Here is a 27188-nt window from a genome sequence, read left to right as displayed (position 1 = left end):
AATCAAGAGGCCAGCAAGAAGAAAATGCACCAAGGAAAATTAAAAATTAGGAGACAAATAACTAAAGATGTAGATGATTTATGAAACCAGTAGCACAAGTTAACACATTTTAACATTTCACAATTTTATTTAATAAACATTGCAGCTCTGTTTACATTACTCGGACTTAAACTTTGCATAACTTTTAAGAACCTGGAGTAAATTTAGAACCAGGTATCAGTCATGATGGGTGGGTACCTGGGTTTCCCGGCACTCAGTGAAAACACTAGACAAAAAGTCATGATATCTAATCAAAAACACCTTAGGTGTGAAAAATAGGTTACAGTCATTGTTTCGACTACATAGTCGACAGAATTGACATTCAATTAAAACAAGACTAAGGAAATAGTAATTATAGTTAATTTATATGCACCATGCCAAATCCTTCTCTTAGTAACATTTAATTATTCTTTATAGAATTATGATTCATTAACATACATCATACACATCATTTGTGTCGTTTTAATAAAAAATACCAAAATTAAAATTAATAAAATAATTTTCAAATTAACTAAACTAAATTAATAATATAAAAATTGTAATGTTCATTTTTCTGTTTCACTGTAGTATAAAGGTGCTGTTGAACTTCTGAAGTCTGCAACTGTAGTGAAAAAAATGTAAATTTCTTGAAATGTAAATACAATTATGCACTTAATATATGCAAGTCTAGTCGAGCTGCAATATTTGGTTAAGTGGTTGTAATTCAACTCGCTAAAAGCCTGACTATAACAACACAACATAGTATGGTAATTATACTCATAGCAAGAGGCTTTATAAGTGAACACTGATAGGGACAGTTTTTACTCTTCGATATTTTATTTCTTATACTTCTAGCATTGCAATAGTAACAATTAAGCAATGCTGTTGTTATTCTTAATGAAAATGATACGAGTAAAATGTGGGTGATTCTTGATGACAACCAAATTTAAAATTCTTAACAATGACCCTTTATCACTTACCATCCAATGTGAGGAAAAAATCCAAAAATGTCGCTTCCGCCCCAATATTTTATATAGTTTTCCTAAAATTCACAAAGCAAGCACCCCCTCTTATCAATTCTTTCAGCCTTGAGCACAAATACTTAAAAACTTGCAAAATTCCTGGTACCTGTACTACAGCTTCTCACCAACAATGAATTCACTATTCCTGATTCTTTCTAGTTTGCACACGAATTAAATCAACTACCACCCCGTAAAAAACATTTTATGGCCAGCTTTAACATTACCTCCCTCTTTACTAATATACCTCTAAATCTGAACTTTCACACAATGATATTTTGCTGAATGGCTTTTCAGTAACTCAAATTAAGACTATATTGAATCTTACAACCAAAAATACACATTTCCTTTTGAACAACACCCTATTTGAATTAATAGATGGCATAGCAATGGGTTTCCCACTGGGTCCAACATTAGCTAATATATTTCTTTCGTATCGCGAACAGAAATGGCTCGACACCTGCCCCGCTGACTTCAGACCTATCCTTTACAGAAGGTATGTGGACAAATCTTTCATTATTTTTCATGATAAGGTTCACTGCTCTAAATTCTTAGAATACCTGATTTCACAACATCCTGCTATTAAGTTTACTTGAGAGGTTGAAAATTATAATAATTTACCTTTTTTTACACATCCTCATTAGCTGTAACACTAGTGGATTTGGCACATCAATATACAGAAAAAAAGACATTTACACGACTCTTAACACAATTTGACAGCTTTATTCCATTCGCATACAAAAGAAATCTGGTAAAAGGCTTGTTAAACAGAGCTTATAACTTGTGTTCTAAATACTATAATTTACACTCTGAAATTTTACTCATACAGAAGAATTTAAAATGTAATGGCTACACACAAAATCTATTAAAAAATTACTATTACTTTTCTAACTATGAAACCCACTAATCTACTAAGACTACCAACTGTACCCAAACTTACTATATACTCTTGTTTTCCATATAGTGATAAACAAAACTTAACCTTAAAAAGTCAAATTAAATGCATAATTCATTGTTACTACCCCGAAGTTGATTTCAGATTCGTTTTTAAATTCCCACCCCCCTATACAGGATTTTTTCTGTACTAAAGACCTCCTCACAATTTATCTTTGTTCATGGCTTGCATATATACAGGTGTGGAAACTAAAGCCTCCTATATTAGCAAAACCAAATCATTGGATCTAGCTAGTAGATGGCAACATTTGGGAATTTCCATGAAAACAGAGTTGAGTAACCCCTGTGTCTCCTCTATACACCAACATAGCGAAGAAACATAACATGAACCTAACCTATCAAATTTCAATATCATTTGCAAATCCAATACTGATCTGGAATTACTGATTAACTCTTTCAGCACAGGCTCGTGTCCCTAGGACCAATCTTGTAATCATTTTGTGCTTGTTATAGTTCTCATGCTATAACTTTTTAATTAGTAATCATATGTTAATGAAATTTGGCAGAATATCAGTAAACATTACAATGATTTCATAGCAAAATATAATTTTTTTATTAGGTCTTATTAAGGTTCGTAAAGCAATGTTTTTCTCATGCCTTTTTTTTCTTTTCACATGTTGCCTCTTCAACATGCAAAGTAATTTTCATTTTAAGAATAAAAATATTTTTGTGCATCAGAAAATCTTCAAATTTCACATGCAAAATCTTTATAATGTCCACATAGTTATCAAAATACAATCACATTTAAATTATTATACATTATATATATATAGATTATTGCTATTTAAAAATAAGTTCTTAAACTTATTTTTCTTAAAACATAGAACAGTAAACAAACAAGTAAAGCAAACAACTGTCTCTTCTAGTTACTACCTTTGTACTCGGTTGCTGCTTGACGTAGGATGCTAAGCCTTTTAAAATTGTGCACGTGGAGAATACAAAAACTTTTTTTAGATTATATATAGTTGAATAACCAAAAAATCATAAATTACTATATCAATACCATAGAACTCCACTATATGTTATCAAGCTTAGTAACTAAGCTGTATTTCAGTCTAAAAAAATATTAGATTTTGAGCAGACTAAAGACACACCCTACCTCTTTGAAATATTGGTTGAAAAGAAAGAAATGGTGCCAAGCTTGTTAAAATGGCTGAGAAAGCCATTAGGGGGATATTCTGAGCTTCCGATTGGTTATTCATGTCATATATAGAAGTGTATATAAGGGAGCATTTCCAAAAATGGAAAGAGGTGGGCATGGTACCACTGTGCTTGATTTATTACATGAGTAATATCTTAGCAAACAGAAAAGATAAGGCATTCTTATTTTACATTTTAGCTTGTCAACATCAATAATTTGAGTTCCTAATTCCTACAAAACTACAGACTTAGTATTTTCACATCACAAACATCTAATTTGAACCAGTGCTGCATTCAACATACCATGTGACACAAAAATATAGATATTTAACTGTGTTTTTTTAATATTTACTTTTAAATTAAGAAATTAAGTAAGGTATAATACTAAAATTTCAATTATAATCTATAGTTTGATACCATACTTATTAATTCAAATTCATGAAATAGTAGTTCAATAAAATGCGATGACATATTCTTTCACCCATGACCCATCTGGAAAGGGTTAAAGAAACCCTCCATATCAAACAACTTTCACCAACACTGAACAACATGCTGTCTTCATTTAAATTGCACATTTTCTAATATGCACAGTATTTTGTTTGTTATTCATTTAATTTTTACGTTGTAGTATTGAGTAAATTACTGTTATTATAGCTATGACATCAGTTACTTATTTAGAAATGATGTAATTTATTTATTTTGCTTTAGATACTGAAGACGGAATCTGTTAACTTCCTAAACATTTATCTGTGTCCCCTTGTGTTACAAATAAACAATGTTGTTTGTCTTAAGTATCGTTATCCTTTTTATTAAGAAATAAACAATTTCATAAATGGAAATTAGACGAGAGAGATTCAGTAAATTCATATATTTCCCATACAAGTTTTTAAGAAAAATCTGTACAAAACTCAAACTGCTATAAAGAATACAAAATGAGTTTTAGCAAACAGCAAGTTCTATCAGAATTGCAAAAGGAATAACAGCAATGTTTAAGAAAAAAATGTTCAATACACCCATCCCTTGATATACAGAATAGATGCTTTCTTAAAAAGTTGTCTGTATATTGAAACCCATTTTACTCTAGACTTCCATTATATAATTGGAGATGCATTTCTGCAGAAAAATTTCAGCCCCAAGACATGATAAATACACACATAAGAACTACAAAATCTGTTCTAAATATATATTTAATGTAAATTCAATAATTTTATAATAAAATATTTATATTACCAAAAATACAGCCTAGAAATAAAAATAATGATATGTAATAATATTTCAACAGTTACTGGAGACTGTAGTTATTGCTGTGCAAGGTAGTTTTTCAGGGAGATGTGGGGGAGTTACTAGGACTCATCTTTTTCAGCTGCAGGCAATGTTACAAATGAAAGAGTACTTTTGTTCTTGGTTATTTTGATAATGAAGGGATTTTTTTCCAAGAAATACATCCAAAGATAGCTGCTTTGAACTCCTCTTTTTTCCTTATACATTTTTTTTTTCAGAAATATCATCATTTACTCTTCTGGAAACATTACAGCAACATTCACAGTTCGGATCATTATCAGTAAGAATCTGTAAACCTGCTTCAAAATGTGAAAAGATTCATACAGTTGATTTCAATTCAACTGATATGGGATAGATGGAGCTTCCTCACTCTCCTGCATCTTGCTCTTGTTCCAGCTACATCAGATCTCATTCATAAGATCTTCTCCTTGAGACTGTAGCAACCCCAATATATCCATTTACACTATGTCTTCAAAGCCCACATCATTTGCAAGGGCCATGATGTTTTCACAATTTTCTGGAATAGTTTTTGTTTGGGAAAAATTGTGCACACATTCAGACCATAGTTTCCTCCACACACTGTTCATGGTCAACACTTGGACTTCCTCCCACAATGTTGTCTATGGCATTCATAACATTATAGTTTTGCCCAAACTGTCTAGTTATAGGCTTTTCCTCCCCATCAGTTTCTTTTATCAGTTGGAAAAACGTTTTTCTCAAGTAATATGCATAAAGTGGCTGTCACACCTTGATCCATGAGTTTGAACAACACTGTTGTGTTTTTATGGAGGTACTCTACCCTCACATTATCAAAGAGATCACTCAACTTTACTGGATGGCCTGGGGCATTATCTAAGATAACAATACCTTGGTAACAAGGTTCTTTTGGTGCAGTACCATTCCACAGCAGTGTAAAAATAAATTAGTGAACCACTTGTGAAAAATTTGCAAAGTCACCCAAGCCTTCCTGTTTGAATGCCAAATCATAGCCCTTGGATTTTCAGAATGATAGACTAATGAGGCTTTGAACTTTAAATCATACTATGAATTGCCTCCTAAAAGAATTTTTAACCAGCCTTTGGCATCCTTAAAACATGGCACTGACTTCTATTCTATAGAAATAAATTTTCTATCTGGCATATGCTTCCAATAAAACTCCTGTCTCATTGACACTTACTGCTGAGTGTAAACACTCTCTTCAATTATTTTCTTCAGCACTTTAAGGATACTTATTACCCATCTCTGTATCAGCACTGGCAGCTTCACCACATATTTTATAATTATGCAAACCATGGTGCATTTTAAGTCTCTCAAACCACCCTTTACTAGCACTAAAATTTGCAATTTCAGAGCTTGTACTTTCTTCACTCTTTAAATCCTAATACAAAATTTTGCCTTCTTCTGAATGATCATAGTGTTTATTAACACATTATTTTGATTCTGGTTATTGATCCAGACATTATCATTTTCCTACACTGAAAATATATTTCTGACAGGCACTTACTTCTTCTCACATACATAGAACTGCTCTCTTTTTTGGATTTTTTTTTTTTTGCATGTTACAAGCCTTTCATTCCCACATACCTCTTGCTTCACATGGTTTAACTGATTCACACATGCAAATTGTCATGCGACAAATCTACACCAATAAAAGTGGCCCACACAGACGTGACACGTGACTCCCTCTTTGCTATTCTACCTAACTACCACTTCAAATTTAGGCAGAAACCTAAGCATTGAAAGCAGACCAAACCAGATTTATTCAATCTAAAGAATGGCAGGGATGGGCAGCAATCCCCTTCTGCTTTACCCATGAAGTCCATGGGTTAGTATGGTCTAGAATGGGCATATTTATGAAGCAAATATATCACAAGGAATAACCTATGAGTGATATTGTGGGACACCCCATCTCTAGTTTATGTGATTGTAAAGAACAGTGTGCCTTTTGTGGCCATGTAAGTTATGAAAATGAAGTCAACAAGGCCTTACAGTGCAGGTTTTAGTACAATTCTAAGTGACTGAAGTATACCTGGACAGGCATAACTCACCACAGAGCGAGATCCATGTCAAAACATGGGACAGGCCCCTAAAAAACAATATATATAACAAAAGAAATAACACTTGTCCAGTTACAGTCTCACTGAAGAATGAAGGATGGAAACAGGTAGAAAACAGTACCCGACGAAGAAGAAACAGCTACCCAAAGCAGATAATGGGTGATGAACATATGAGGTGTAGTCCGAGATACTTGACAGACGAAGTACCTCCAATCGATGAAGAGGTTAAGATGCAAGTAAAAGGTAAGGTGCCTGATCGGAGTGAAGACAACAGGAATTGATTACAGGAAGGAGACAAGGAATAAAAGGTTAATCGAATAACAAGCCAAACCCAATGGATAAGGGAGGAAGAGAAAAAAGTAAGAACAGAAGAGTAGTGCAAGGGAATGAAACTGCAGGAAATGGAGTCAACAGAGAGAGAGTCATCCAGAACCAACTGAGAATAAAGGTGGAAGATGGCAAAAAACAAACTGATGAAAACAATATTCCACATGAGCCCCCAAAGTGGATATTAGTAAAAATTGCTCCAGAACAAGAAGAACGTATCAAGCCAGAACTGCAGAGAAAACCAAATCTGTGCCGGGCAGAAAGTATCAGTCAGAAAGACCTGACCCAAAACAATATGGATGATCAAAATCACTTTGGGATGACTGACAGAATGAGAAAACTAAAGTTATAAACTGGATCTAATCCTGTCTGAACGTATCAATGGCGGTGATAATGTGGAGAACAAAAACAAAAGAAGTAACATGGAATTGAGAAAGGAGTCAAATGCTTCCCAAGGAAGAGTACCCCACAGTAGATAGAGCCACAAAAATTTGAGAATTGAAAGGGAAAAAATGTGTCAGGACTGGAAGGGCATTCTGCAATGAGGATGAAAGCCACCTGGAACAGGACACACCAGAAGACGTATGGGTTCAAAAAGGGAGATCCACTGTCTACCACAAAGGTAACAAGAAAGAGTGTCCTCTTGGTGAGTGAAATAAGCCACCACCATTGAATAGTCAGAATGAAACATGATTAATCAAATCTAGACAAAAGGAAGAAAGTGAACTAAAGCACACTGGACTGCTGAAAGTGCCATGATGTTAATATGGTAAAACCTTTAGTTTACAGACCGTTGTCCTGAAGCCTCCTGCTGATCCCACACTCCCCAACTTTGGAGATGAGCATCAGGGAAGAAAAACAAATCCGGATGAGGGGGGAAGAAGCGGTAAACCCGACAACGTGGGGGACACATTAAACCACCAACGCATATAGTCGAAGAGGGAAGGAGGAAAGTTAAGAGGAGAATCGAAAGGAACTCTAGCATTGGTTGTGCAGCATCTCCTGAAAAGATCACGATTGCACCAAACTCAAAGAAAGAAGTGTTTCTATAGAAGAAACATCCCCTAATACGTTAGAACCTTGCTAGCAGTAAGATAGTTAACCATAATGGTGTGGATAACAAAAAGCTCCAACAAATGTATTCAAGAAGGAAAATAGATGGTCTTGACATAGGTGGGTGTATAAAAAGACACTCTCAAAATAAACAATTGTTAGGTAGGTAACAGGAAAAACTTATGCAACTGGAAAATTCAACCACCCGAGCTGCTTGTGTAAGAAGCAGATGAGTATGTTAAGACCACCCCATTTGGTAGAAGCTAACCAAAGCCAGACATATAAGTTAGTAAAATCCCTCAAAATGCAGAATTTGGGTAAATCACAGACCACCTGACAAAAGACATACAGAACCAAAACAAGTCCAAAGGTCAATAGATGAAACTGGTACCAAACTGGTGATAAAAACTAAGATAGTGTCCTGAAAAATAAAAATGTGTACTGTGGGAATTCTCATCCTGCAGAAATTGTCCACCCGATTGTGATTAAAGACTATATATTAAAAATAACTGATTGAGGTGGAACCAATCAATCCAAAACTTCAATCAACATCAAACATACATGAAGAATGGAGAAAATCATAGGTATGACAAGTAAAAGACGGGAATGTGACTGACATGGTATATGAATAAAGGTGACAATGTCACAGAATGAAGCAAATAAGCAACCGAAATAAATAAAATATAGCATCACAGAAACCCCAAGAAGTGGATGGTAAACAAACAGTACAAGACAGTGTCCCACTCCAGAAGAACCCAAAAGCAAAGAAGCCACGAAGAAGCAAAGAAGGGAAAGAACTGAAGATGGTAAACACCCCAACATGGAGGAAAGGAAAAGGAAGTGCCCATGAAAATCCCCTAGATATAGGTGGAATGCCTAAAAAAGGAGGTGGAAGGTAGACATTTTCTGTAGGAGAATTGATAAAGTAAGATGAAGCTGGAAAACTAGGTGGGGGATAAAATGGATATGATGAACAGAGACTTCTCCCCATACAGGCAACAGATTCTAAGTACATAGAATCAAGAAGAAAATCTGCCTGTTGGTAAGCTAATGCAAAATGAAGCAAAACCTGTGTAGAGCGAGGCATGCAAGTACCCTATACAAAAAGACACACAAATATGTTCATCATGAAACAATGTTTGGAGAAGGGGGAAGAAATTATACTGTGAAATGTATCTAAAAAACGTTGAGGTAGGCCTAGCAGAATTTGCAGTAGAGGCCTAGGAAGGCAAGCCATAATCAGGAAAGCTGACAAAATCAAATTAATTCATTGTAAGAAGCCTAAATTATAAAGAATTACAAAAAATGAAATAGTTGATACAAGGTAAATGCAAGTAAGTGTTTGATAAACTAAACATATGTATTAAATGCTATGTGTTGAAGAAAAAAAGATACTTATCCTAATTATTAATTTACCCGTAAGATGAACCACAGGTAAACTGAGAATAACAGACACTAGTTAAGCCTTATCAAACTGTGCAGGACAAGGTATGTCACTAATCTCCAATTTATAACCCTAACCTAACAATAATACATACAATATCAGGAGAAGTTTGTGTGGACCCCAGCTCCAGGAGTCCACACAAACAAAGTTAATATGAAGAAGTATAAAAGATAAATAATAACAAAAATAAAATAGACGTTATATTATAGAATTAACTAACATATAATAATTCACAGTAACTGGAGTATTCCAGATTACTGTAACAAGTTGGAAACCAATGCATTTCCATAGATGCTATAGAAACTTTCAACCTCAACATACGTGATGCTACCATACAAACTATTGATCTTACCAAAGAAATAGGAGAAAATTGTGCGGGTGTGCCATTTTCGAAAACGGGAACTACGTAGAGATCATCTGGCTTATTTATATATTTAACAGATAGATATACATACTTAGAGTATGTATTGACAAAAACATATGTATGAGATGTATTGAAGAAAAACAATATACCAGTAAGATGAATTACAGGTAATCCTAAAATAACAAAGATCCATGTTAAGCCTAATCTAATGTCATAGGACAAAGAATACAAATAAGCTCTAATTTCAAACCTGAACTTGAGTATTGGCCAATCCAACTAAACTTTGTGTTATTGAACTCAAATAACTATACATTAGTCGGGGGACCATATTTCAAAATGTGTGGGCCCCCCAAACTCGAGTCGAGGCCGGACAAAGGTGAGGTATTGGATGAGCAATCGCCCAATGAAGTAAATCTGATAATTCTCCTGTCAATACCCACCACCTAAAGCCTGTGTAAATGTGCTGATAGAAAATATAACCTCAAAATGAATAACCAAACACAACTGTGGTGGCAGAAAGAAATAAAAAAGTAGAAATATGTTGTAAGGAATTATTAAGTTTCAGAAATGGGTAGCAATATAAAATAATTCCACTTCAGAATAAGTTACAAATATCGCTATTGTATAATAAATAGTAAACTTGTTGAGAGAAATTGATAAAAAGATATGAAAAAAAAAACACTTGAAAAGAGCACAAACTAAACACCTGAACACAAGCACTATCAAATGAGAAATGATAGTTAGGTAGAATAGCATAGGAGTTACATGAGTCAGGTGGCACTACAATTGGTGGAGGTTCGTCACATAATTTGCATTTTGTGAATCAGTTAAATCACATGAACTGAGGGGTACGCGGGAGTGAAAGGCTTGCAAATACAGGAAACAAGAATAGCTATGTATGTAAGAGGAAGTAAGTTACTTTGTAGGGAATTCAAAATTTGAAGAGAGCACAAAATATAATGTCCAAACACGAGCACTGCCAAATGAGAAATGATAGTTAGGCAGAATAGCATAGAGGGAGTCACACAAGTCACGTGTGTGGGGCATGGCTATTGGTGAAGGTTTGTCGCATGATGATTTGCATGCTTGAATCAGTTAAACCATGTTAATTGAGGGGTATGTGGGAGTGAAAGGCTTGCAAACACAGGGCAGCAATGAATGAGAATAGCTATGTATGTGAGCAGAAGTAAGGTACCTTGTCTGAAATTTAAGTTTTCCATTGCATCACTTTTATGGTGAGTCAGTTTTGTAGCACTTAATGGCATAGCAGCTTGAAAACTGGCTTTTATTTTGTTTTTATCATAACATATTGTTCTCACTGTCCTAAAGTTTGAAATTTGGCTAAGTTTTTCACCTGCTTCAAACTGTCTTAATACATTAATTTCACATCTAAGTTAATTGATTTACACTTTGTTTTTGCACCTCTGCTATCACTAGCACTTAATACCTTTTTACAGTCATATCAAGCTGTTACTGTAGTTCTAATGTTGGTAAACTACAGTATGATCCACACAACACAATGTCGGCACCCACAGGAAATCACCCACACATTCTGGACCAAAGCAAGAAAGCCATATGAAATGCACACAAAATCAAGCAATGGACTGCATGGCATGAGGAATGAAACATTGCATATCATTTACTTTTGACTATCCCACTATAATTTGAGAAATTTATGGATATGTTTGTTTGTCTGCTAACTTCTCCTAAGCTTTTGCATTTGGACATGTCAAATATGATTTACTCAACTAGGAATGATGCTGGATGAGAAGAAGTAATTTTTCTACTAAAATGCATAGATTTCATAACACCAGACATGGCGAACTATACACCAGTCAGTAGAAGTCGCTCCTACCAGTACTGATGGGAATTACAGCCTATCTACACATTCTTTATATTTACTTTCAACATGGAAACAATGTTAAGTGAGATGTTTATAAGTCAGGTTATTTTGGTAAAAACATATTTACATTCACAATTGTTAATCCTTTTGTTGCCAAATCCTATATTTACTATAATGATAATCAGGCACAACAGAAAATACAAGATTAAAAGAATGTTATAATTGTGTGTAGAAAGAACAAGAATAAAATGGTTCAATAATATTATTGACAATTTACAATCTGTAACCATGTAGGTGAAGCAATAAGATTAAAATCCTAATCACATGAAGCAAGAACAACAATAAAATTTTACAGCAACACTTCTTACTGTGGATTGCACAGTTTTATCAGCTAGTAAAATGATATTAAGTAACAGATTCAAAATTCTGTAAAAAAACTTTTTTATCCTCCCATATAATGAATTGATTTCCTAATCTATAAGTTCCATTATCACAGATTTCTGTATAACGAGTTATTCTATAGCAAGGGTATACTGTACATTAAAGTTATCATTAACAATATAGGATGTGTGTTTATAGAAATCTATTTACAGTAGACTGGAAAGTGACAAGCATAAATTGCTGATTACTTATACTAATAATTATGGCTGTAACAAAAGGTACATTTGGCCAATGAAGGTTCAGATAACATTACCAAATAAAGGTCAAAACCATCAATAGTACTAATTTGCATAATTTCTCGATGACAAACTAGTAGTTTCTGGTTGATTGAAAACACTTATTATACAGGTAATCCATATAAATGAAATGAAACTTTCTCATGTGGTTTTAAAATGTTATATGGAGCTTTTATTTAATATTTACTACTCCAAACAGATTAACAGTGAGTCTTTTTAACAAAAAAATTGTTGACTAACATAAAATATCTAATAACTATTATAATAAGTAATTACTGTTAATTATTAGCATCTATTTTAATCTTAATACTTATTCTACCACAACATAAAACATTGGGTGTTTTTATTTTAATGCACCATCTTTTAAGTAATGGGTATTATACAACTTAAAAAGATTGAATTTTCCATGTGAGAGACATTTAACGTATGACTGTTATTCAAATATTGTCAAATGGATTCTTTTAACAAGGACAAATTAAATCTTACACTGCTTGAATGTTTAGAATTATTTTCAAACTGGCTAGCAAACAAACCTTCAAACACAACCCTACTAATAATCAAGATATAAATGCGGTTTATATCTATACAGGTCCCCTCATGACTAATAACTAGAATTGGGTGAAATATGCTATTTAACAGAATAATGGTCTGTAAATTGCACTCAGTTACTGTATATGCCCAGCATAGATTTGACAACTTACTAGAAATCAGCCAAATAATCTATGAGCTAATAGACAACATAACCAAAAAAATCCATTAATTTTCAATGGTTTTGGGCCATAAAATCATAAATTCTTGGTAAAAAAAACAAACAACAAGATCTTGATTTATATTCAGTTCATAACTAGTTAAAAATGAAAATGTTGTTTTATCTAGTATCATATGATCTCCACAATATTTTTTGTGCCAACTGGCCACATTCTTTTAAATGTTTGTGTCTCATGTGATTTTTGGGAGCATTTGATATTTGGCTCACATGAATTTTGTGCATTTTGATACATTATAATCAATTTTATTTCAAAAGAGTGCACGGTTAAAAACATTAATATTACATTGTACCTGTAAAACTGTACAAGGAAGTAATAAATGTTGCATTTTAGTTTATGACACAAGACAAATGTCATTTTATGTCAGAAAACTTAAGATAATGTAACACTACAAAAGATTCAACCTGTTATAGAACTACAATAATTCATTTATTACTTTTTGACATTCTAATTCTTTTTTCATGAAAGTACAATTAAACTGAAAGGTGGCACTTCCTAATCTACTCTTAAGTGTTCTTGTTTAAATAAGCAATTATAAACAAGAAGAGCTTCATAACTTTTGCTTTATCTAAACTGTCTTAAAATGTTTTAGTTAAATTTACATATGTGCAAGCTTTGCTAATTTTCATTCTAGTTCAAGCTTTAAAAAAATTTAAATTTTCAGCTAAACTCAAGCCTTCATTAAACTATAACATGAAAACATAGTTAAGTTCTAACTAAAATACAAAGTAATGAAAATATTAGAAAAAGTATATAGACCCTTCATATTTCCAACATTATCTAATCAAGTAGTTAAAGCTTAAGTTGAGTAAGTTGATATCAACAATCAAATAACCCTTATAACTTTTAACCACTAACTGGTAGCAGTGCCAGGAAAAATTAGGGTAGTAGGTAGTTTATTATATTGTACTGTAGCATATATTATCTAAACAAGATTAGTAAACATTGTTAACTGAAAAGGGGGAATAGGTAGCATCAAAAATGTACAGAAACAAGTTGAATCAAAATGCAAAGATTATATCTTCAAGCCTACAACTAGAGACTCTAAAAAAAAGTAAACAAACAAGGCTAGAAATAGTCAACATTATTTTCTAAAGCTACAAATCCCTCTTTTGACTCCTTGTCTACACTACTTATCAATTTTAGTGAAGTCAAAATAGGGATTTATAGGTTGAGAAAATACTGCAGACACTATTTCCAGCCCACTTTCATTATTTTTCTTAAGTCTCTAGTTGAAGTCTTGAAGATATAATCTTTGCATTTTGATTAATTTGTTTCTGTATGTTTTTTATTATCCCTATTCCCCCATTTTTAAATTAACAGTCTTTACTAATCTAGTTTCTTAAGTTATCTTTATGTCCATTTATGGAGAATAAATTTTAAGCTACATGTGTATATGCTTCAGTTGAATGTTACATGTTTTTCAACAGTTTACCGCTGCATTGGGCTTTTTTTTTCCATCCAAGCATTATTTACTGAGCCAAGTGGCTATGTGCCTGAGGTTTCATGTAAACATGTTTAACAAGAATCAAGTACAAAGGCAACCACTCATAACAACATTGCATCTATTATGTATTAATAACCATGTAAGTTAACTTTAAATTAAAAATGATCAATATTTTAAATAGGCATGGACATTCACAGCATTTCATATAGTATATCTGCTGTAGGCCTGTGAAACAATAATATGAACAAGTGGGCTAATTTCGACTTTGTCCAGCAATTGTGAAATCACTTATTTTGGTTATTATCAATGTTTGGGTGGTCTTAACTGTTGAAAAGGAAGGTTTGGAGTGTTGTTTCTGCTTTTTTAAGGTGGTTCAGGATAGAGAATGTTTTGCATGTATTCTATCAAATCAAGACTCAAGTTACTTTCAATTTATTTTGAGTTTTATTACCTTGACATTAGCTTTGAAAGCTACTTGTTCATTCAAGCAAGTTACTATTGAATTTCACTTGCTCAATTAACATACAAGTGGCTGAATGAACTTATGTGAGACAAGTTTAAAACATAATGAGACTGCTCTTATTAGTAGTATAAAGATCACTGGATGTTTCAACTTACTTTAAACAACTCAAGAGAATTGTCAGTGATATTTTTAAGAACTGTAACTCAAAAATTATACTAACATAATTCCCATCAATAAACTTTAAAAAACTATTCCAAATTCTGTCTTAGAAAAACAAAATCATGAAATTTATACAAAAAATACTAGAAAGCAAAATACATGGTATTATCCACAAAGTCATATTAGCAAAAACTTGCATAATAGTGAAAGAATAAAATACAACTATACTTTAATATTAGTTCGTTAATATAAATATATTATGATTACTACACGACCAGCTTTTACCTGACATAATTTCAATGTTAGTTCAAATAAAAGTTGCATTCTGTGTTAAGTTTCATTATGAATCTTGCTCACACAAATAACAAAACTGATAAATATGTTCACTGGACATTTTTTCAAGAAAAGAAGTAAAACCTGTAATGTTAGTTAGGTTACCACAAACAAAACTTCTTTTCCAAGGTCTAAGCAAGAATAATTAATAAGTTTTTATCCATATTTATTCTGCATGAAGTTTATGACTCAACTAATTACAAATAATGGGAAAACTACAATTTTTTTTAGTTTTTTGTTTATGGAAGTAAGTGTGGGAATGTAAATGAACGAGTTTTGCAATTATATTTTAAGCCTCAAAGTTAAACAAAGGGTGTGAATTCAGCCCATGTACAGTATTGTATTCAAGGAAGAGAAAAAAAAATGTACCGTGAGATGATCATGCTTAATGGCTCAACTAAAACAGTTTTGAGGTACATAATAACTACTCATGTATGGTATCACTTGGCTCTTAAAATTAAAGGCCAAATTTTTGTATCAATTTTATGAAGTTGCATCAGCAATAACTGTCAGTAAAAACCAAATATGAAGTAAATTAAGATGTAAGGCAATAGGCAGCTGCAATTCACTGAATTCCAAAATACCGAATTCATTGAGTCAGGAAACATCATATATCAAGCACATTTTTTGTAATTGAATAACAGTTGAGCTGATAAGTTATCCAGACACAACATAGATACTGATTAGTCATAAAAATTGGCTAAGTTAAAAACTTTAATATTTAATTACTAAAAATACAATTCACTATGACATAACACATTATCAGGATAAAAATATTACATTACACATTTCACATACTTTATACAATTATGACACAATACACCAACAATTAAGCATAGAATGAATTTTTTAAAACTAAAAATTCTGTCACAGTATGCACTAACAAAAAGATGATTTTAACTGCTGGCTTTTGTACTTTCAGAACATGTTATTACTGAAAGTAATATACACACATATTTGGACCAGAGGAATTTGTGTAACTTGTGACACATGCAAACACTTTGAAAATACACAAAGTAGGCTGATATAATATCTAATACCTTTAATCCTCATAAGACTATTTTTCTACCTTATTTATCTAAATGTTTTTATTCTTATAACTGCTAAAATACTAATAGTTATACAAAGAATATTACTAATAAAATGTATTATGCTTCACCTAGAGTACTCACCCAAAGTATCAAACAATGTGAGATCAGCTTCATTTAATGGAGAATGATGTAACATACTGTGTCTTTGTACATATTCTTCAATATCTTTTTGGCTGACTTTCATCAAAAAATCCTTCTTTTGAGACCGAAGAGCTAATTCCTCTTCTATTTCATTGATTTGTTTTTTCATTAACAATAAAGTGGGGTTATCACCATACTGTGATCGATCTTGAGACCACCCATCTGTATCAATCTCTTCACCACTTAAGTTTTGATCAAAAACATCTCCATCACTGCTATGACTAGAAAGACCATCTTCTAAAACTGGCATACTACTAGTTAACCTATTTCCTGATTTCTGACTCCCATCAACAGAAACCTCACTCTCCACGTCATTGCTTTCACAGTCAGTAGTTTCTGGTGAAAGAGTGAAGTTACGTGTATGATCTACTTGTTCCCCTATTTCAGTTTCCCCTAAATCTTCAGTCCCTGGATAAGTGCTAACAGAATCCCTGTCTTGCTCAGACATCTCCACCTGAAGAGTATGCTGATGTACCCTTTCATGAAGCAGCATTAGCTCTTGTTCATTAGATAAACAAGCTGTTTGCTCACTGCTATCTGCTTCTATCTGATTGCCTTCCTCCCCATTTTTGAGACTTACTTCTGTTTCACTTCCATATGTATCCATTCGTTTTGGACTATCATGGGTTTCTGCTGCACAAGACAAGGCCAGCCGTTTGCCTATGTATTTATTTCCAGAACTAACACGATAAAGTTTATAATCTAAATCATCAAACACAATACCAGACACTGGTAGAGAAGGACTTTGGTTATCTAGATCCCTGGTAATGTCATGATCAAAGTCTTCTGACCTTAGAGTTTTGGCAGAATGAGAACTGATACTGTTTGTCACATCACAATGAAAGTTATTTTCAGACTTATATCTTTCTACATGTACCTTATCAGGAGATTCATAGGACAAAGGGAACTTTGAATTCTCTTGATAAGCATGATTACTAATATTGCTTTTAACATCCACACACAACTTAAAATGTTCATTTTTACTATCATTTTTATTTTGATAAGCTTCTTCATGGAGCTCTGTTACTACTCTTTGAGGAAATCCTGGCCTTGGACCATAGCGTCTAGGAGAACCTTCATACTGTGCTATTGGAACATTTCCTATTACTCTTGCAATATCTTGTTTTTCTGGAGAATTGGGTTCAGAGTCTGTATCCATCTCCTCCATACTTAATTCAGGTGATTCTTTCTTATCACTTTGGGAAGGCAAGTCTGAAGTGACATTAGAATCACAGTAAAAATACACTGAGCTTTCTGAATTAGGAAGCTGACTCCTATTGTTACGTAACTGTTTCATCTGTGTCATATCTGCAAAAACCTTGTCAGATGTATTAGACTTTGTTCCTGAGAATTGTCGCTTATTCAGTTTTTGTCTATCTGTAATATCACCAATGTCATCGTACACAATGGAAGCATTTTGAAGAGTTGCTTCATAAACCAAATGACCAGAGGATAATGTATCATTTGTTGGTGTCTCACAATTGTCATTCAGTAATCTGGATATTGAAACTTTCCTATTTCCAGTAGGTCCTTGAAGCCATTTGTCTGTCAGTTTTAGTTTATCTTTCTTATTAAGAGTATGGTTTTCATCATGATCCATATCAAGAGTTTCCATTCTTTTAGAACTTTGGTCAGATTTCCTGTAAGCACATGGTAAGAAAGTGTATTTATCAAGTCTTTCATCATATAGGAACTCTCCACTATGAGATTTGGTCTCAGATGCCTGACCACTATAGTTATTCAAAGGATGATAAACCACTTCATCACTGTATCTTTTTTTAGATGGCCTGCTTCGACTTTTAGAAAATATCTCTCTTCCGCCTGCAATTTCTATTCGACTTTCACGAAGAGCATATTCTGATTTTTGACCTACAGAAAACCCTACATCAAATTCTTCATCATAGACATCAAAGTGTTCTTTTTTTTCATCAACAATTTGCATGAATTTCTCACTATCATCATTATGAAGAGAAGATTCACACGAATTATGTCCACTAAAAACTGAATCATCATCTCTTCTTTCTTTAGCTCTGCTAGCTAACAGAACATGATTCAGATCAAATCCTTGTAGCATTAACTGTTGACCATTTTTCACTTCCATACTTGTCTCACAGTTCAGTTTCTCAAGATCAGATGGGGAGCATGACGTACTCTCTTGAGACAATGGATTTTGGTTAACATCATTATTTACTTCTGCACCAGACTTGATTCGACATTTTGGAAATATCTTATTTATTTCTTCATTGTCACTGCTTGTCTCTGAGGTTGGCTGACTGACAAGTTCCATCATCTAATGATTTCAGGTCTAGTCTCTTGAACCCATTGCACCACCTACATGTATAGAAACAAAATACAAATTTACTACAAAACAGCACAATTTTAATCACTAAGTACTTTTTCTCAATTTAATTTGAAAATAATGGTATGTGAATAATTGAATTCGAATTATCTATGTAGTAATGTATGTCTCACATAATAAAGTTATAAAGTGGTAGTAATCCAAAAACTCTGAATAATCAATCACCATCTGAAGAATGGAGGGCATGAAGTTGCAAAATAACATCAGTGTTTTTATGACCAGTTTCAACCCTATTAGAGTTAGATATCTCTTTTAGAAATTTGAAGCTGTGTATCCTTCGAATTAAATGAAAACAATCTCCTTTCAAGCATCCCAAGGTTTTAAGCAGAAATTATGATTTGATTAAAAGTACAGGCATTCTCTATGAAACAAAATCTGAGAGTGACTGTTAGCAATAAGGTTATCATGAAATCTAATGTCAACATAACAAAAAAAATAATAATAACAAGATTATGAAATTGGTGCAATATCATTCATAGGAGGATACCTAAATGTTGGAGAGTTCAAAGACCAGCTTTAAAATTCTTGGTTAAGAAACAAATTTATAACCTGACACTTAAATAAGTCACTTTTTTTAAGCAGAGAATTGCAGGTGGTTTTATTCAAGTGATTAAATTATTATACATGTAGAATAATCTGTTTATAGGTGATTATATTTCAGTGGTGGAATGAAAAGATTGGAAATGTTACAATGACATGATAAATGTAACATAAAATTTGAGGGTCAAGAAGCACAAATATTTCCCACCAGTAATTTCTAAAGATCTGGAATAATATTCACATATTCTCTTGTGAAAACTGAAGAAAAATTTAGCAGCTCAACCATCCCATAAACTTCCACAATAACCCTTCCTTCAGCATCCCTCAAGTGCTCAATTCCCATTTTAATACTATGCTTACCTTTAATATTTTTAAAAAAAACCTTGCTGTTACACCAACACATTCAATTAACTTTTACTTCGTATGCCATTTTTGATTTTCTAATATCCTTTCCAACTCTCTAAATTTTCAATAATCTTCCATTACAATAGTTAACTTAAAAGTTTTTTAAATCTGTAATGTTTATTTTTAATTTTCTTCCTAATAATTCTAGTGAGCCACACAGTTCTGTTACTTTCAGCCAATATATATTTTTGATCTGTGGAACAAACTTATATTGAACATTTAGCATTTTACTTTTATAACCTCCCACATCTGACAAATATCTCCATTTAACCAAGCATCCCAATCAATTCCTGTCTCATCAATTCAAAATTAGCCTTTACAATTATTCTTGATCTTCATACCCAATATACTTCAAACTTAATTGTACAATAAAGGTGAATGGCTATATTTAGTTTTGTTTTTATTACTCTGGTTGATTGTCATGGTGAATGAAAGGATGACCTCAAAGGAAACACATCTGTCATTTAAACTTTTGTATACTCTTATTTCCACTACAAACACAGGTGTAAATAACTTACAAAATTAACAGTATAAAGTAATATTTATTTTTAAACCTCCTATAGTTATGCACACTGATGTATATATATTTTCTAAAAACAAACTTGTGTACACTTTAACATGAATTTCCTTCAAGTACACATGGATTTTTCAACACTTAAAACTAATTTTGTAAAATGTACAGGTTTACTTGTACATGTAACAAAACTCTTGTACACCACACTTATCAATAGCAATTGTAACATTACTAATATGATAAAATTCAACTAGTTTTATTAGCATTTAAAACTAGCATAACTCAGTGACATGTGGTGAATCAAATGATAGATTGGGCTTCATAACTATTTTTATTACTCATGCATAATTTCTAGGGAAAGAAAAGTATGCATACAAATCTATGTATACTTAAGATGCAATGTAAGACCAATTTGCATAGATGGGGTAGAACAATTTTAACCCTTAAATTTTGTGTTCCTTTAACCAGATTGCATAGTCCTTTTGGAAATTTCACAGATAACAGCACCATCTACTTTAAATAATGATATTTTGATGGAATTCCTATTAATTAGTTTTTCTTTTTTAAAAACCAAGATTTTGAAGCAATCAGGTAAAAACTACTTACAATGTATTTAATAACAAAATGCATAAACTTTACTCAAACAAAAGGATGAATAACAAGGATTATTAAACACTGTAAATGTTAACAATGGAAAGATACAGTAGATATTAAATATGTTAAATTTCTTAGAAATTCGCAAATATACATTTAATAGCTAAGATGAAAAGATTGAGTAAAAACAATCAAAACACTAATACAAGGTACTCTAACCTTTTAAAATCTTGACTATGGATTACTTTGTTAATAAACTGCAAGAAAAAGTTAAAGTAATGCAGTAAAGTGATATATATATATATATATATAGTTTTTATCTTAGGTGCTTTGGTCAGTTTCAATATTTTTCAACATATAATTATTTTAAACCTTGGTTAGTAAACTGTTTTGCTAAGTTTTGTTGTCTAATATATACAATTATTTTTTTTTTTATTACAGTAACTATTATATATCATTTGGTCTAATTTTTTAAGTATTCTTAATTAATACATTGTAATACACTTCACAGAGTAAAACCCTTAAAAAAAGTTGCTTTAATTATAATCATGAAAGTTTGTGAATGAAATAATGTGTAAGAAAAAAATGTTTTTCATTAAATATATTTATCAACTAAGGAATAAGTCTACATTGTTATACTGAGCCATCATTTATCTTAGAGTAACAGGTGTGACAATACATGTACATTTTTAATCATATCATCCAAACTGAAAAATGCACAGAAATAATTTATCTACTTAGAGGAAAGAATGTAATCGAAATTTCAGCTCTATCATTGTATTTTCAGATTTTTTCATGTTGTAACTGCATTTGGTTTTCTTCCTTTAAGTTTAATATTAGCATTTCCACAACTTTTTTTTTTTTCCTTATACATTATATACCCTGGTAAGTTTCAATAATGAGGAAAAAACATTACTGGAAGAGGAGTACAACAAAGTGTAATTGAAAAGATTTTATGTGCTCTATTTTTTAATTAGAAACTCTTATTGGTCCAGTTAGCTTGAAGTCATTAAGGGTTAGTCTTACTGTTCAAAAATGCTTGCTGATTAGATATTCTTCTTATGGGTTATCCACTTGAAGAGTGGAATGAAAATGTTTCTCGTACAAACTTGAATTTACGAGTAATAAGTATAAGCTTTTGGAAACCCAAGATGTAGACTTTTCAAGACTTTTTTTCTTTATGGTCATGAAGGACTATACTTAAATTGTTCTAGAGATTTAAATAGAGAAATATTTATTTGTTTGTTTTTTTGTTGCTGTTGTTTTTTTGGGGTGGGGTGAAAAATGTTTGATGGGCTAAATGGTTTTCTGGCCATCGTCTTTTCTTGTATTCTTTCATTTTACCTTCCCTTAAAAGTGGTTACTCTAAAGTTGTTAACAAAAATTATTCATCAATAGACATTATCAACAACACTGGTGTGGCTGAGGATTTCACATATCAAATAAAATACTATAAAAAGTGGCAAACATTCTCTTATGAAAGGCTAAATGTTTATCATCTACCCTTTTCCTTATACTTATGTATTCTATTGGTTTCCAAAACAAGCTGTTTGAAAAGTGTCTGGACAGATAGACAATAACTAAACTTTAAAGGAGTGTAATCAAAAATAAATCTTGTTTAAACTTGAGAAGGAGGAAAGGCCACCAAATGTTAATTTATGTAGTAAAGATAATTTATTAAAAAAATAATATATTTCTGCAACTATTAGTTCTTATTAATGTTCAAGTCATTTTCATTTTATTGAAGAACATTTAAGCACAAGGGGACTGTTGGTCCATTAAGGCTATCCCATCCATACCAAGCTAAACTTTATAAAAATACATAACAATCTTATAGCTGAATTATTAGCCACTGCAAGAAAAAAAAACAGCTACTACCTTATTTAAGCATAAGCCATCCATTTCAAAAACCTTCATTTTCCCATCATACTGATCCCACAAGTATAGGTTGCCAACAAAAGCAGGTCAGTCCTATTTAAAGATAAAATGTGTTTATGTTTTACTACCAACTGCTGTTGAGGTGTTTTACTTCTGTTAAGGGCTGCCCATTTGACAAGGTGTGGCAAGGGGAGGTCAAAAAGTGGCCTAAATCGTGTGACATCCTTTATGGATGGCCCCTTACAAAAAAAGTCCTACTTCATAATTGGCAACCCTACACAAATCCAACAAGCCAATCTGCTCATTCTTGTATATGTTAGCATAAGCCTTGCATTCCAGCTCCTGTAACCTACTTATGACCTAAACTGTACAATTAAGTCTTAACAGAATTAAGTTTCTTTAAACATCTTCATCAGCTCCTGTAATTATGAATTAGCTTCTTTGACCTTCCCTTTACAATTAGCCCCTATTTAAATAACAAAAACTGCATCACTGCTTGCATCTTTTACTGTCTCTTTTGACAATTATAATTGACATCACAACTTAGTTCAGGGTGGGAGAGCCAGGTAAGCACCACATGCTCACCAGCTGCTTCAATTAAAAACAAAATACAAAATGTGCAAGGACAGTTCCATAATTATTTATCATACCACATGCATTCCATTATACCAATCAAATGTAAAGAGTAATATATTTTATAATTTTTTAAAGAAACTTAAATACTTCAACTAAAGAAAGTCTACCTTTACTTTAGTTACAGAAACCAAAATAATCAGCAATAAATTGATGGTATTTCCTTATCTAATTCATGCCTGGTCAATACATCATTACTAGAATAAACATATTGTGCAACCTAAAAAGTTCAATAAAAAAAATCTTGCATTAAAAATACAATGCTAAACCCAATCTAAGAGTAAAGAACTGAAATTATTTGTACAAATTACAGTTTACATCTGTAATCTACTGAAACTTAAGCAACTGTAACTATACTGTATACATAGATAATTCAGTTAATATTTTATGTATGAAATATCAAAACTTTTAGTATCAGTGTGATACTAGCAGTAGCACTAAAAATTCACACTAACACTCAATTTCATGAATAATACGAGTACAAATTAGGCCTACTGAGTATGGGATACAAAAGCCTTAGGCTTACTAAAAGCAGTTTCAGTAGCCCTTGCAAAGTCCCTGTACAGTACAGTAATGGAGTAAGCTACGTTGGGTACCGCAAGAAAATTACAATTTTGATAAATTGGAAGAAATGTATCATATTTTGACTTAATTTTACAAGGTTATTTCATATATAGCTATCCTTACATTTTATAGCGATAAACGAGACCTTCACTTTTGCAACATAGCCTTTAACAGTTTAAGTTTAAAACAATCTTATCATATCGAACCACATACAACTACAAGTAATCACACTTGTTAGTAGTGCCATCTGATGGATACAACAATTAATCTATATTATTTATTTGAATTTGTTACTACCCACGCGAAACATCTTGCACGAGAATATACAGTCTTTGTTTGATTTTTATTTTGTAGTATCCTTTTCTATTTCGTGCTACAGCCTTCATCAGACTCATCTTTATAAAGACTTCAAATGAAACTGACTTATGATATAGAACGTGGATTATCTAATAAAATGTATTTTACGCCTAATAGTAATACAACGGAGTATGACATTTAGTTGTAACGAGTGCGGGATAAAACGCGACATGGACTGATAAAAACTTAAATCATACGATATTTCACTGGAACAATACGGATGTCGGGCAAAAAACTGTGAATATTAGTACTGGAGACCTGCTATTAAAATAGTTTGACGTTGTGCAAAACCGTTAGTGTCTAAGAAAACAAAGTATATTGGTCAGTTCATGCATATAGTCGAAATGTTATTATACATGCATATCTGTAGTACCCTTCAGTGCTAATTTTGGGATTCGTAAAAGTAGCAGCAGGGAGCATTATGTAAAGATGAAGACAGGAACGTGGTACTTGAGGCCTCTATACAGAAGAGGAAGTACAAATAACGTATGGCAGGAGACGAAAAATTGAAGTGTGATATCTAAGAGCTACATGAGATTAAGTTGACTGGTGCAGAGAAAACCGTAAATTTATGTTCTCAGGGAAAGATGCATTACAGAAGAATAGGTCTGCAAATGAAACGACGATTAAGTAATTATGTGAAAAGCTTGTGGTTAATGTTAATGTTAGTAAATTTTGGGCAAAACCCTTAGATTTAGTCATCATCTAAGTTTATGCGCTTATATGTAATATTGAAGAAGAGAAAATTAAAAGCTTTTATGTGTTGAGGGAGCTAAGCAGGCTATGAAATCCAATGAATATGTGATGGTAATGGGTAAACTTAATGCAACGAAACGTAATAAGAGCAAACTATTTGGGTCACTTGGCCTTAGAGAATTGAACAAAAAAGGAGATAATATACTTTTGTGGAAAAAAAAAGGCTTAGTGACAAGCAACGTTTATCTAAAGCATCACCATATCTATTTGCATATCTGGAGGTCATCATAGGATGGTGAAAGAACCAAGAAATCAGACTGCATCCTAGTTAATGAGGATTTTAGGAACTACATTATATTAGTTAAAACTTGTCCAGAGGCAAACTGTAGGTTGCTCTTATCACAACCCTATGATCACACATATATGATAAAATGAAAGAGCTATACAAAGAGCAAGTCCTCATGCAGGAACTTTGTGAATTAAGACTAAAAACGAATTTGAAATATTATTAGAGAACTTGCAAACAAGAATGCTGAGGGCCAGAAGATTAGGCTCAAAGAAATGTTAAAGTAGAATGAGAGAAGATTGTGATGAAGAGAAAAAGTAGGTATAAAAACAAAATATGGATGAATAATAAGATTCTAAGAAAGATGAACGAAATAATATAACTATCAAAAGGATAAAAATACATGAAAGTAGATCAGAAAATTGGGTGTTCATGTGTTCAGGCAAGCAAAATATAAGTAATTGAGCAAGAAATGTGCAGGAATTGAGGAATACAAGTTAACACATAGCATGTGAAATGCAGAGACAAAATAGTTCAATAGGAAATTTACCATCTTCTAGTGGAACCATAAAAAGCAAGGATGACCAATACTTTTTTTAAATTGAGGAAGTAGTTGGAAGAATACGTGAGAGAGCTGTATAATAATACAAGGAAAGATAAACCAGTCCTTGAAGTAGGAGAATCAATTGACACCATAGCCTAGCAATTCTATATGGAGAGGTACAGAAAGCTATTATAATTTTTTGCATGAAATTTCCAGATCTTACTTTACTGCAGATGCTTTTAACTTTCTGCCAGGAATCACTGTGCCTAAGTACCAAAGACTATATTATTATGTCACATTTTGGTACCATGACCAAGGATTTGTTTCTGCAAAGTTAATTTTTATATGCTGCTATTTTCGTTTTTATTCTCTGCTTTCTGTAATATTTGTAAATTATGATAAAAAATGCTTTGCGAGACCACATAAAGCTTGCAGTGAAAGAGAGGATCCTGCAGTTGAGGTGAGAACACTATTTGCTCAATAATTGTGATGTATCAAGCAGCAGTACCTTCCCTTCACATACTATCAGCTGTGATTGTCCAACTGCCAAAATGACATCACATGGCTTGTAGATGGTAAAACAAAAGTTTCTGCGAAGATAGTCATCAAATCCAAGTGCATCTATTATATAATAACTATGCAAATTTGGACTAATTGGAAGAAAAATATAGTGTCTCTTATAGGATGTATAACACCTGTAAATGGTGTTGCACCATTTTCAATGTATGATGTTGTCTGGAGTTAGGAGTGGCTTAATTCTATCTAGCTACATTGCCATTGTAGCCAATGCTATTGAGGTAACTGCTGATTGTATTAAGTGCACATCTGTTCTGCAAAGGTAGCATCTGTTTAACATGGGTCATTCTCCACACTTCTCCTCACACTTTTCTCATGATCATGCAGGAACTATTTTCCAAAACAACTGAAATGCATTGTCATCCTATTTACTGTGAACAGTACTGCATGTAAGCTGGTAATTTTTCATTTACTTTTATAGCCCTCCTATCATCTAACTACGCAGACTTTTGAAAATAGGGTTAATTCTCAGGAACCTTTCTTTGTAGTATGGCTGTTTGTTTTCTGTGGTATAGCCAAACTATACCTGTTTTATACATTGGGTTTATTTGGATATGATGTCTACTTACTTACTGGTAGGCTGTATATATTCATTTTCAAGATCTGCCAATGTTTCCCAGCAGGTGTTGCAACCTAAGTCAAGCAACTAGACTCATTATTTATT

The 27188-nt window shown here is 32.5% G+C and overlaps 1 protein-coding gene across 6 annotated transcripts in view; it reads right to left on the bottom strand.

Annotated features, from left to right (window-relative positions):
• The window catches only part of LOC106463357, a 122042-nt gene that overhangs the window by 78147 nt on the left and 16707 nt on the right, over positions 1-27188 (bottom strand). For 4 of the 6 annotated variants that reach the window (XM_022390832.1, XM_022390837.1, XM_022390838.1 and 1 more), the window contains exons 1-2: positions 24189-24299; positions 16519-18909 (exon numbers count right to left, since the gene is read on the bottom strand). In XM_022390832.1, coding sequence (XP_022246540.1) covers positions 16519-18868 — 2350 coding nt within the window. In that variant the 5' untranslated portion in view covers positions 18869-18909; positions 24189-24299. Of the gene's footprint in view, positions 1-16518; positions 18910-24027; positions 24141-24188; positions 24300-27188 lie in introns of those variants that run through there. The other 2 variants (XM_022390834.1, XM_022390833.1) reach the window with 2 other exon arrangements.

This window comes from Limulus polyphemus, unplaced genomic scaffold (genome assembly GCF_000517525.1).
Source record: "Limulus polyphemus unplaced genomic scaffold, Limulus_polyphemus-2.1.2 Scaffold1384, whole genome shotgun sequence".
Taxonomy (NCBI): domain Eukaryota; kingdom Metazoa; phylum Arthropoda; class Merostomata; order Xiphosura; family Limulidae; genus Limulus; species Limulus polyphemus.
Note: the sequence above shows the minus strand (reverse complement) of the source record. Positions and strands in the feature narration are given on the sequence as shown.